The sequence below is a fragment of the Biomphalaria glabrata genome, chromosome 5 (assembly GCF_947242115.1).
Source record: "Biomphalaria glabrata chromosome 5, xgBioGlab47.1, whole genome shotgun sequence".
NCBI lineage: Eukaryota > Metazoa > Mollusca > Gastropoda > Planorbidae > Biomphalaria > Biomphalaria glabrata.
This window is the reverse complement of record NC_074715.1, coordinates 901599-914226: the sequence shown is the minus strand read 5'-3', so window position 1 is coordinate 914226 and position 12628 is coordinate 901599. Positions and strand designations below refer to the sequence as shown.

General features: G+C 38.2%; 1 protein-coding gene across 4 annotated transcripts in view; it reads right to left on the bottom strand.

The window, feature by feature from the left end:
• LOC106057749 (A disintegrin and metalloproteinase with thrombospondin motifs like) overlaps positions 1-12218 on the bottom strand; it is a 34251-nt gene extending 22033 nt beyond the window's left edge. For 2 of the 4 annotated variants that reach the window (XM_056030565.1, XM_056030566.1), the window contains exons 1-6: positions 11874-12200; positions 9091-9395; positions 8612-8689; positions 4705-4850; positions 4020-4069; positions 792-906 (exon numbers count right to left, since the gene is read on the bottom strand). In XM_056030565.1, the coding sequence (XP_055886540.1) occupies positions 792-906; positions 4020-4069; positions 4705-4850; positions 8612-8689; positions 9091-9395; positions 11874-12015 (836 nt within the window). In that variant the 5' untranslated portion in view covers positions 12016-12200. Of the gene's footprint in view, positions 1-791; positions 907-4019; positions 4070-4704; positions 4851-8611; positions 8690-9090; positions 9396-11873 lie in introns of all 4 variants that reach the window. The other 2 variants (XM_056030567.1, XM_056030564.1) reach the window with 2 other exon arrangements.
• Between the last annotated feature and the right edge of the window lie 410 nt (positions 12219-12628).

The window sequence follows — 12628 nt, the reverse complement described above, 5'->3', positions numbered from 1 at the left end:
TGTGGCCTGAAGAGGCAGTAGAAAAACTACGAGGATACATTGAGAAAACTAACTGGGAAATCTTTATTGAGAACTGTCCAGACATAAACGAACTAACAGAAACTGTTAACTCGTATCTATTATTCTGCGAGGAGTTAACAATTCCAACAAATACAATACAAGTCTATGGAAACAATAAGCCCTGGGTGACCAAAAAAATCAAACACCTTATTACTGAAAAGAAAACAAAGTATAAGGCTAGCAACGAAGAGTTTAAAAATGCTAAAAAATACACTGAAGATAGCAATAATTGAAGGGGAAAAAACATACAAAGACAAAATTGAGAATTTCTTTGTAAATAACAACCCAAAAGCATGCTGGGAGGGATTAAAGAAAATAACAGGCTGCGCCTCAAATCGAGAACGATTTTCAGTGGATGATGAGGAACTAAACGAACTAAATGATTTTTAATCTCGTTTCGGTAAAGAAGATTTTGTTGATCTACACAAAGAAATTGTCAACACTCTGACCAAAGAAAATTACAAACTCTACGTCAATTTTGTAACTGAAGATGAGGTGACCTAATTATTTAAAATAGTAAACGTAACAAAAGCTTCTGGACCAGATAAAATTAGTGGCAAGCTGATCAAGCCAGTCCTCCCCTGAGGGGGAGTGATGGTAAAAAAAAACAAAAAAAACAACTCTGGGACCAAATCAATGGACGAAGCCGGTGTTTAATGCTTGTACAATTTATGTAATAAAAGACGTAGAATAATTAACGCCTTCCAACAAACTAAATAGCAAAGAATTACCCATGTGCCAGTTCATGTGCTGCCGTATATATACAGGTAGAATAGCCTTGGCGATCTTCTATTACAGAAGAGCTCTTCCCGTCTGTTCGACAAATAGTTCCACCATAAGCAACCCCTGAGGGAAAATAGGATTCGGAACATAGGTTTAGGTTTTGTTCTGCGGATAAGTTTGGAAATGTTCTTTCAGATTTATAAACATGTCGCTGCTCATGCTAAATGGATAAGTAAATTTTGATATCATGAGTGTTATTTTACCTATTTGAAATAATAACATTAGTATAATACTACTGAATAATTATAAAATTGTTATGAACATAATGATAGTCAAAAACCATGTCAGCTTAATTTGGCTTGAATACACTGAATCACAACACAACACACATTTCGTGAGCACATTCTTACGGACGAGTTACAAGCATATATAAACATATAAATTAATTAAATATATATTAGAGCATATAAACATAAGAACGACAACCGATACAGCATATAATTTTCATAGCAAAAATATTAAAGTAACATTTGGTTCCATTTAGCCCTAACTGGCATAGAGGAAATAATCTTGCAGAAGATGGCCTGACCCACATGAGCAGAATACGAAAAGAAAACTTAAAAAGACAGTAATACATCTACTTAGATCACTCAATCCTCATGCTCGGCTTCTCAAGCTCTCTCAAGGGATTAAAAAGACTGTTAGTAAGTTGAGATGTTGATGTAAGATGATGATGATGATAAGTAAGTTGAGAAGATTTATTTACATGGACAAATGTCGTCCGCTTTACTAACTTGGGCGTCTCTCTTGTCACTAGATATAGACGATATAAATGCAGTGGACAGATTCACATATCTTGGCAACACACTCCGCAGAGACGGAAAGATCGATAATGAAATCGACCTGCGCATCGCCAAGGCCAGTGAATCCTATGGCAGAGTGTCTAAAAATGTCTGGAACAAACGAGGTATCACCACAAATACAAAGCTAGGTGCCAATCGAGCTGTCATCCTCCATACATTGCTCTATGCCTCAGAACCGTGGACAGTGTGGAGAAAACACGCAAAGAAACTGAACCACTTCCACATGACATGTCTAAGAAAAAAACTGAATGTCTAATGGCAAGACAAAATACCAGATACTGAAGTCCTTCGAAAAGCGGGTCTGCAAAGCATCCACACAATTCTAATGCAGTCCCAGCTGCGATGGGCAGGACACATCTGCAGAATGGAAGACTGACGCATCAATAAACGACTCCTGTATGGACAATTAAGGGAAGGAAAGCGCTAGCCTAACATTCCGGGCTCACATAGGCCTCACCAGTCACATGAGAAGACACCAAACTCCAATGCAAAGCCCTCAGCCCCCTGAATAAAAAAGTGGTCATCATCCGATCACGATGGACGAACTATATTAGAGCATCTCTAGCCTTGTAGTTTCTGTCTTATTCAAACTACACTTTTGATTTCGAGATTAAAGTTTAAAAAGTAAAGTTCCCCTTTCAGACCTTGCAGTCTAGAGGGCAAATGATGTAAAGGTCACCTGTTTCTGTGGCCTACGGTTTACGAGGGTGTCATAGCTGTAGTAACCATGTTTCTAATCTCTTCGTTTGTGATTTGGTCTTTGAATGTGATACCTAAGATCCTTTTGTAGCATCTCAATTTCATTGCTAGGATCTTCCTATCTAGCTCTAAAGTCAGCCCCCAAGACTCACAAGCATATAAATATGTGGCAAAGACCATGGAGCGCATCAATCTGATGTTTGTGCGAGGTCTAAGCCTTTGTGTTTCCAAATTTTTTTTAAAGTTTTGAAAGGGTTGCTTTGGTCTGTGCATTTCGGGCCAGTAGTTCACATTTCATTTAGGGCCATCAAATTCAGTTCACCTAGGGCCTCGATTTATCTAAGGCCGACCCTGGAGGCAAGAAAAGTAATACCTCAAGATGTCTGACCAGCTTTAAAAAGTGAACACTAAAGAGGACACGGAAATGAAAAAAAAAATAGACGTTCATGAACATCTTGCACACAAGCTTAAAGTAGAAATCATGAGCTGAACTGTGAATAGAAGACCTTGATTGTGCAAAGTTTAGACTTACAAGAAGAAAGACTCGTTCAATAATAACAATTATAGACATTCAACTGCTTCATTGGTGAAGAATTGATTTTAAAAAAAAACTTTAATTTTTTTACGTTTTGTTATTTCACCATTAATCTTTAATCACGGTGCAATGATTAAAACATAGAGACGACCTAGTTTCCTCTACATGGCTGCCTGCTCGTGCATATGCTCGCCGGACCGTCGTTCGGTTTAGTCGATGGTCCAGGGTTCATACCCTGCCCTCTGCCTTCCCCCGTGGTCCTACGAGAGGTTTGGACTAGGAAGTAGATTATCTTCAACTCTGAAAGAACATCCTAAACATGTAAAACATTTGACATTTAAAAAAAAGAAGTGTTAAATGTATAATACTGTTATAAACCTGGTGGTGGCACAGATGGGGGTAGTGGTGTGTGTGTAGTTAGCCGACGCAAATCACCCCAGGCCAGCACTAGACGAGCGGTCAACCGTGACGAGCTACGACGGTCAGCCGAGTCGAGTGTCAACAGGACAGTTCGGGAAGGATCGCCGTCGTGAACAGAGCTCAGAAGCGTCACGAGAGTTGTAGTCATCTGACCACCTAGAAACGTCGAGCGGCGTTCTGTCCGGTTCGAGAAGGCCAGTAGGGACCCTATATAAAAGCGGAGGTGTCGCAGTCAAGACGGTCGAGAAAAGGGGTTCAGAGCCGGGTTCACTACAGTCCGGTCGACTACAGCACAGTTCAGCGGTGTGGTTCTGTACGGAGCATTACGACGGTTCAGTGCGGAGTACTATCAAGTATAGTTGAGACGACTGGCGTCTTGATCTTGGTCTGCGATCGAGTCCGACACAACGAGCCTAGTGTGTGAAGTCAGTCCTGAACTGTTGAACCCAGTGCAAGCCCGGAACGAGACGGAGAGGCCAGTGCTGGAGCTGATACGGCGGAACGGTGTTATCGGAGAGATATTTGTACAGTGTACGTGTTGCCAATTGTACAGTATTGGCAGTTATTTATTCAACCATTAAAGTGTTACGTTACTCTGGAGCCCTGAGTTGTCAAGTTCTTTAAGTTGGTGTTGTATGGTGCAGTTTGCAGAGAGCCTGGATAGTGAGATTCGTAACAATACATACACTCACTATAAAACCCGAAAAGAGAGCACTTACCTAAGATATTGCGTTTATCATTGTTACTGTCCTCTGAGAAGAGTTCATAACTGTAATGCGAAAAATGATTGCGATACTTTTCGTCATTAATGTTAAAAGTACTGAGCTGAATTAAAATTACAAAGCTTATATCAACTCACTCTGTCTGCCTTGTTTGTACACTCTATTTGAAGGTTAATTTTATTATGTAATGAAATCAATAGACTATATTTTGTATTTTCATGTGTCAAAGTAAAAAAAACTATGTGCGCAAAGTGTAGTTCTTAAAATTAGATCTAGATCTAGACCCTTTCGATCTTTTCTCATGTAAATATGGCCTAGAATGGCCTAGATCGATAAAGTTATAATGCTTTCATAGAGATGGTCAACTTTTTTTTTGAGGGTTTTAAGTTTGTTTTAGGGCTACAAAACATACACTACAGTCTAAGTTAGCACCAAAGGAACATTTCTGCCTAAGTTTTATCAAAATTGGTCAAACGGTTTTGATTTCTTTTCGTAACATACATACATTCATACATACGCCTTACTTTCTACTTTATAATATAGATATCAGATTTTTAAAAATATCTTTCTAGTTTGTTTTTTCGGCTTCGTTAAACGAGGGACAAACAGAAACGCAAGACTATTAGCGGCTTTCCAATTTTTTGGGGGGCGGGGCTACTAATTAATGTAGGAATGTTCTTACCCAGTGAACAGCATCACGTGATCATAATTGCCAACGATGCTCCGCCCAGCGCCGATGTTAAATACTCGTAGATTTTTTAACACTATGTCCCCATTCGTCTCATCGTAACTAGCGTTCTTTTCAATAAAACTTGAAGAAGTGACCGTCTGGAGAAAAATCAGCTTTTTTTGTTAGGTATTTATTATTATTATTATATAGCTTTTATATAGCGCTACTTTCATGCTTATAGCGCTATGGTCCAATCTCATTTGTGGACCAGCCTGGGGGGGGGGGGGGGGGGGAGGGGGTATCTAGGAGTTGGTTTTCCGTGCTGCCTTTAGGCGCTCAGTAAACACAACTCTGCCCGAGTCGGGGGTCGAGCCCCCTTCTAGGTAGCCAAGACACGCCAAGCTCAAGCGCACTTGGCCTCTCGACCACGCTTCCCATTTATTCAAAAAGAAAAAAAAAATGATTCAAACAATTTGTAAAGTTGTTCAATGAACACATTAAAACGAAGGCGATGAAAAACTAGACATTCTGGACCAAGACAGAATAAATAAGTAAATTTTGAGCAAACAAATGAAAATTTCTCTCTATCCGGAAGAAATGAAGAAAATAATAGAGAGTAGAATGACAGCGAAATAGACCAGCACTCACCACAATTTGGGATGGGATATAATTATCTCCAGAACATCTGATGGAACATACGAAACATGTAAAACTAAACATTACCAAAAACTTTTTGGGGTACTCTAATAGAAAAAACAAGGCAAGATTTCGGGTTATATGTCAGTAATTAGTAAAGCAATTGTTTTTTGATAGTCAAGCATTTGTTTTACTACTACTAATACAGTGGTCAGTAATTAGCAATTAGCATTATAGATCACAATCTTATCTTATATGATACAGACGTTACTTAAAAAAAGAAGATGGTTAAGTCCTACGCGTCATGTATTTAGTCATGCATATTAACCAAGGACCTAAACTCCGCCAAGTCTCTGTTGTTTCGGCTAGCTCAGGCAACCCATTTCATGCTCTAATAGCGCTAGGAAGAAGGAGCTTTTGTACAAATTTGTCCTAGCATATGGAACGAGGAATGTGCCTTTATCTTTGTGTCTTTCTGAGTATTTTATTAAATTTTATTTTTGTATTTGAAGATAACGATTCAGTGTTTTATGTATAATTGCTACTTTACTTTTAAGTCTTCTATCCTGAAGGCTTTCAAAATTTAGTGTTTTTTTACTAAAGGTGTTACTCTAGTCAAATGTGAATATTCGTTTGTTATGAATCTTGCTGCTCTATTTTGTGTCTGTTTCAGTTTCTTAATGTTTTGTTGAGTTGAGGGGTCCCAAACAGAGGATGAATATTCTATTATTGGACTAGGTGTATAAATTATAAATTAAACCATTGTATAACTTATAACAGATTTCCCGCGGCCTCCTGCCAATTTACCAGGAGCTCCTGGAAATCTCCCGAAATTGCAAAATATACGAAGAAGTCCTGAATATATCTGGAAATTATTAAAATCTATAGGAAACTCATACGAATCTCCTAAATTATATAGACAAAAATTGTCATTTTGGGGTGTCATTCAATAAGGAAAATGCCAATCCTACGCGCGACAAAAAATAACGGCATTATCCCCTAATTTTGGAATCTAGTAAAAGAAGCTTTTCGCGCCTCAAACTAATGAAGAATACTTTAGTTCAACAATTCTCGTAGATAGATGGAAAGATTTGTTAATTCTTGCTATTGAGCGTGATCTAAGTAGGAAATAGAATTTTTATGATATGACTTTTTTTTATGTATGACTTCGCTACACGCAAGGCTCGTAAAGTAATTCTGTACGTAGTAAAGGATAAATACAATGCAAAGACTAATGTATTTTCTAATAAAAACTCTTACTTATAATCCGTATCCCTACCCAAAATGGGCCCCGCAAATTCCGTTTTGCATAGGGCCCCACAATGTTTAAGTCCGGCCCTGCTATTTAGTGACGGGTGAATACAGAGTATATTACTTGCTATATATAGATATATATAGTCAACCCACGGCATAAGATACGCTGCTATTTTGCAGGGCCGGCTATAGGGCCACAGCCACCTATCCGACCGCAGTTGGCCCCACACTTTCATAGGACCCGCGTAAATTGTATGTTTAATTATTAAATTAAACCATATAGTAACTTATAACAGATTTCTCGCGCAGCCTGATTTACCAGGAGCTCCTGAAAGTGTACTCAAATTGCAAAATATATGAATGTCAATGAACGTTGAATGGTGTAATACTGAGTTCTTGCTTCCTGAGGTGCTCTTGACACGTGACAAGACAAATAGTACAAACTGACCTAAGTCCGTTTCAGCAGACAAACATGAAGTTTATTTTACTATAATAATAATAATAAGACACTGCACTTCTTGTTAGTGCAACAAGTCAAGAATTAATAAACAATCCTATCCGCATAACAGCGGTATCAAAAGTATCCAATATATGTTAGTCACAAATCAGGTCCGCATCTCAGCGGGTAACACTGTGTAGAAATATAGATTAACTAATACATGTCTCAAAAGACCACTGGCAACAACTGCCCACAAGTTACTTTCTAACTGAAATTACTACAGACTTTTCTAAGTCGCTACTGTCCATCCCGGACTAAAATTTTACTTGACCACTCGGTCCAAAGAATAACACTTGACTTCTCTAACTTGACTTTACTTGTCTGCTTGACTTGACTGACTGACTTCTAAGTCTAACTTTATTCATTCTACTTCCTGTTTTCTACATCAGGAATTCCGCGTGTCTTTTAAACTATTAACATGACGTGATCTTTAGATCATGCAATGTCAACTAAGACTGTGACAATGAAAAAGTCATGCAAAACTCCGGAACTTATTAAAAATCTTTTGAAAACTCATACAAATCTCATGAAATATATAGACAAAAATTTGTATGTCAGGGTGTCCTTCAATATGGAAAACGCCAATCCTACGGGCGATAAATAAAAACGGCATTTTGCATTAGCCGTAATTGGAATACTCTACTTCAACAATGCTCGTAGATAGATTGAGACATTTGGTCATTCTTGTTATTGAGCGTGATCTATGTAGGAAATACAATTTTCATAATACAATGTTTGACTTCGCTACACGCAAGGCTAGTCAAGTTCGTTGGATAACTCTAACCGCAGAAATAAAAGAGTGATCTTTCCTTTACTTCTTCTTCTCGTCCAAACTCTTGAGCGAAGAAGAGAATTATATATATGGATTCTCTTTGTAAAATTTTCATAATACAATGTATGACTTCGCTACACGCAAGGCTAGTCAAGTTCGTTGGATAACTCTAACCGCAGAAATAAAAGAGTGATCTTTCCTTTACTTCTTCTTCTCGTCCAAACTCTTGAGCGAAGAAGAGAATTATATATATGGATTCTCTTTGTAAAATTTTCATAATACAATGTATGACTTCGCTACACGCAAGGCTCGTCAAGTTCGTTGGATAACTCTAACCGCAGAAATAAAAGAGTGATCTTTCCTTTACTTCTTCTTCTCGTCCAAACTCTTGAGCGAAGAAGAGAATTATATATATGGATTCTCTTTGTAAAATTTTCATAATACAATGTATGACTTCGCTACACGCAAGGCTCGTCAAGTTCGTTGGATAACTCTAACCGCAGAAATAAAAGAGTGATCTTTCCTTTACTTCTTCTTCTCGTCCAAACTCTTGAGCGAAGAAGAGAGTTATATATATGGATTCTCTTTGTAAAATTTCTGTGTCTTGTCTAAAAGGGGAACGTAATTATGGAAGAGCCTTTGATAAATAAAAGTTTGAGAAACACTGCTAAAAAAAATTAATATTAATTAATAAGTATATTTATATTTATACATGATCTACTTTTCCACTAATTGTATGTGTTAATTATTTTCACTACCTGAAGAACGTATATTTTACTCAGAAGAATATGAATCGTGTACTCTGGATGTTTGATGCCTTCATACAGCATGTCCATCTGAAAAAGAAACATTTTCACCATAAGTATTAAAACAAGATTATATGTGGATTTACCTTTAAAGCAAGATTTTGGAACAAATTATGCATTTAGCTTAAAGCTAATTTGTATAGTATTTGAGGTCATTTGGAAAGTGCATCATGATTTCATGGTCTAGCGTATCAAAGGTTGCGAACATATGGAAAGTATTGATATGTGGCCTATGTCGGAATTATACACACTTCATTTCTTTTCATTAGGATTGTCACACACTCAGACCACGCATGTTTCTCATACATACTTTCTGCCGACCTCTCATTTATTCTGCACTAACATCTATAGATCCAATTAGATTTTACGTTTACAGACACGCGCGAAATTGAAATTAGATAATTTGAGAACCACTGCTAAGAGGAACTCACCCCGCTAAACACAAAAGCATAGTACTCTAGAATATTCTGCATTGCCGCGAAGTTATTGTAGCTGGCTTGTGATAAGAACTTGGAGTAGCGTTTGTAGTCAATCATCGCCACCACGTCGACGTAGTAGTCCTGCACAGTGTTCCGGCGACGTCTGCTTTGTGGGTAGTAGTCCTGCACAGTGTTCCGGCGACGTCTGCTTTGTTGGACTGACCTCAGTTTTGACCGGTTAGATTTACGACCTGAGCTTTTCATGTGCATGCCTCTAATGTTGATGTCATTCATTCTCACAGCTTTTTCATCTGACGCTGTGACATTCATGGCATAATGATAATAATAATAATGCCTTAAAAAGAACAAAGCTTTTAGTTAGCAATGAGTTTGGCTCAGTAATGCTATTAAATTTGTAATAGATCTAGGTCAGTGATGCTCAACCGAATTCGACCTGAGGGCCACATCAACAAAAAGGTAATAAATTGAAATCGAAATTCATCTGAAACTATTTGAAAATATTGGATCTAGTATTAATTAATGGGGTACTTAAAGTCTATCATTATTTTACGCGTCTAAAAATGGGTTCATTTCTATACTTAAAATGTGAGCTACCTTTACCACCAACTTATTTTCTTGTCTCTTTTTGGTTAACATTCCCATCGACCCTCCAATCTCTAGGCGTAGTTTGACCAATCTCTAGGCGTAGTTTGACCAATCTCTAGGCGTAGTTTGACCAATCTCTAGGCGTAGTTTGACCAATCTCTAGGCGTAGTTTGACCAATCATTAGGCGTAGTTTGACCAATCTCTAGGCGTAGTTTGACCAATCTCTAGGCGTAGTTTGACCAAACTCTAGGCGTAGTTTGACCAATCTCTAGGCGTAGTTTGACCAATCTCTAGGCGTAGTTTGACCAATCTCTAGGCGTAGTTTGACCAATCTCTAGGCGTAGTTTGACCAATCTCTAGGCGTAGTTTGACCAATCTCTAGGCGTAGTTTGACCAATCTCTAGGCGTAGTTTGACCCATCTCTAGGCGTAGTTTGACCAATCTCTAGGTGTAGTTTGACCAATCTTGTAAACGCGGCTCCAACTATAACGGCCATCGTATTTGTTTTATAATGCCGCTGTATATGTTGTTGTTGTTTTTGAAACAGCCAGACTTTCTTTACAAAACAATTATGTTGGCTTATTATCATATTCCACAAAAAAGATCCATTCACTTTTCCTGGCAGATTCTACATTCAGAGTCCCATTTCATAAATTCATAAAAGCACAATTGTTAAAGGTCATGGTACCAATCCATCAGAGAAAAAGTGAAGGCCCTAACTTTTTTGAAGGGGTGAGGATTTTCTGCTTTTGTGCCGACGTTTCGGTGGGCCGGATGAAACCACGCCGCGGGCCGGTTCTGGCCCGCGGGCCGTACTTTGGGCTTCACTGATCTAGGTTAACGAAAATAAATCTTTGCGATTATAAATGTTTTCATAAATGTTTTTTTAGCACAATTTCATGCTTTTTTTTTTGTGACAGAGCGTCGCATGAGGTTTGCGGGACATGTTCTACGACAAAATGAACTACGCATACCAATAGTTGCGATGACATTTAGACCAATACGAGATAAGCGCAAACAGGGACGTCCTCGTATAACTTGGCGTCACACCTTCATGGAGGACCTCAGAACAGTGGACACCAGGTGGGAGGAAGCTTCATACCTTTCCAATGACAGATCTTTATGGAGACAGCTTGCCGCCCAATGCGCCGAACGTGCGGAAGGACCTAAGTCTAAGTAAGTCATGCTTTTAGCTTTCTCACTACACTATATAATTCTATCACTTGACTGAACCACTTGGTAAGGGATAGGCGGAGAAAGAAGGATGTATCTGGGTGATTGCTTTTTATTAAATTTTTAAAAAAAATTGGGGGGACCTGAATTCCAGCTAAAGCCTCCTCAGCCTCCTTAAGCTAATACACTCATCGCTCTGCCAGCGAATTGTTTATGAAAATATAAGGTTTTAACGTTATGGATTGTTAGCTTCAAACCTTAACGAGGCGACCTACAAAGAATAAAGGGGGGCTAATTCAACTTATACCACCACTTCAGTCAAGTACAATTTCTTTCCTTTGTTCGAAATACCAAACAAATTAATTAATCAACAATAGTTGTGTTTTTTTTAAATTGATTCTTGTTTTGTAAGGTAAAAGAAATAATTGTGCAAAATTTCAGCTTGATCCGATGTTGGGTTTGGGAGAAATAACGTGAACAAACTTTCTACCTGACAGACAGTGGGAGTTTTGTAAACAGAAACTGAGATTTCAGACTGCTAATTTTATTTTTTTAACCTAAAGTTATATTCATATTTTCAAAAGCTTTTATAGGTTTTGAAAAGTGAAAGACGATCAGATGGGCAAAACAAAGTAAAACCTTCTTTACTACGAGTGGGGGAAGCTAAAGACCAACACCGAAAAAATATTTTAGACTGTTAGGGATAAATTAAAAGCTAGAATGTACATAGAAGGTTCGCGACTGCACGAGCCACCGTGTATTAAATGTTCATTCAGAACAAGAAATAGAATAAGAATTTCTTTAAAAATCAATTCCTATTTTATAAAGCCGATGACCTTTTCTAAGAGAGATTACTTCACCCTTAATAAATGATAAATTGCTGACCAAGTACATTCAAAGTATGTATAGTTATCGCTCATTAGCCTCTATTTTTTTAGTTGTTGATTTTTGTAACTAAATGCATTTTTTTAAAACTCACACAAAACTTAATTACATGTAAAGTCACGTGACTTACGAAGTGTTCTTACGAGGTCAAACGTATCAAACGCTGTGGTTTTCAGTATTTCTAAAGTATAAACATATTGGTCGAATGTTGTATTGAATAGTGGTCTAGGAGATGCAGTCCATCTAGAATGGGACATCGGTTTGGGGGACATATTTCTCCAAGGCTTTTTTAAGGTCTTTTTCTCTGAGTCGAAGAGATATTTGGAGGTGTTGAAAAGAAATTCCCCTTTCTGAAACGATAGTAGTTGGCATGTCTTTATAGCGTAACAAATAAGTATCAATTACAAAGTCATAATTATTTCAATGTTTTATTCAAAATGCTTCTGTGTTACTAGACATTCACGATTAGTGCTTAGTTGGCCCCTCCTTCAGTAGTAGAACGACTATTGGTCATCTCGAAGAACATTTTTTCACGTGACTGTAGAGATGTTCGCTGTCCATAGCTTTGTTGGTCAATATCCACTGCTTTAAATAGCGGAGGCGGGGGGGGGGGGGGGAACCAGTTTTTCTTGATCCTGTCACGAGTCATAAAGGATGACTTTCGGGATACGATAGTCTCCGCCCGGAGGACATGACCAAGTCACCGCAAGGGGGCGTTATCTAAATGTTCATATTCTGAGCGGATCTATCTGATATTACGATTGTGTGTCAGCCACAAGGTCAGCCTGACACAAGATTGGGGACGCAAGGAATCATAGTCGTTCTAAGACTCAAGCAGGCCAGCACACAAAATTGACCCATATTCTACGTAATGATCTTAAAATC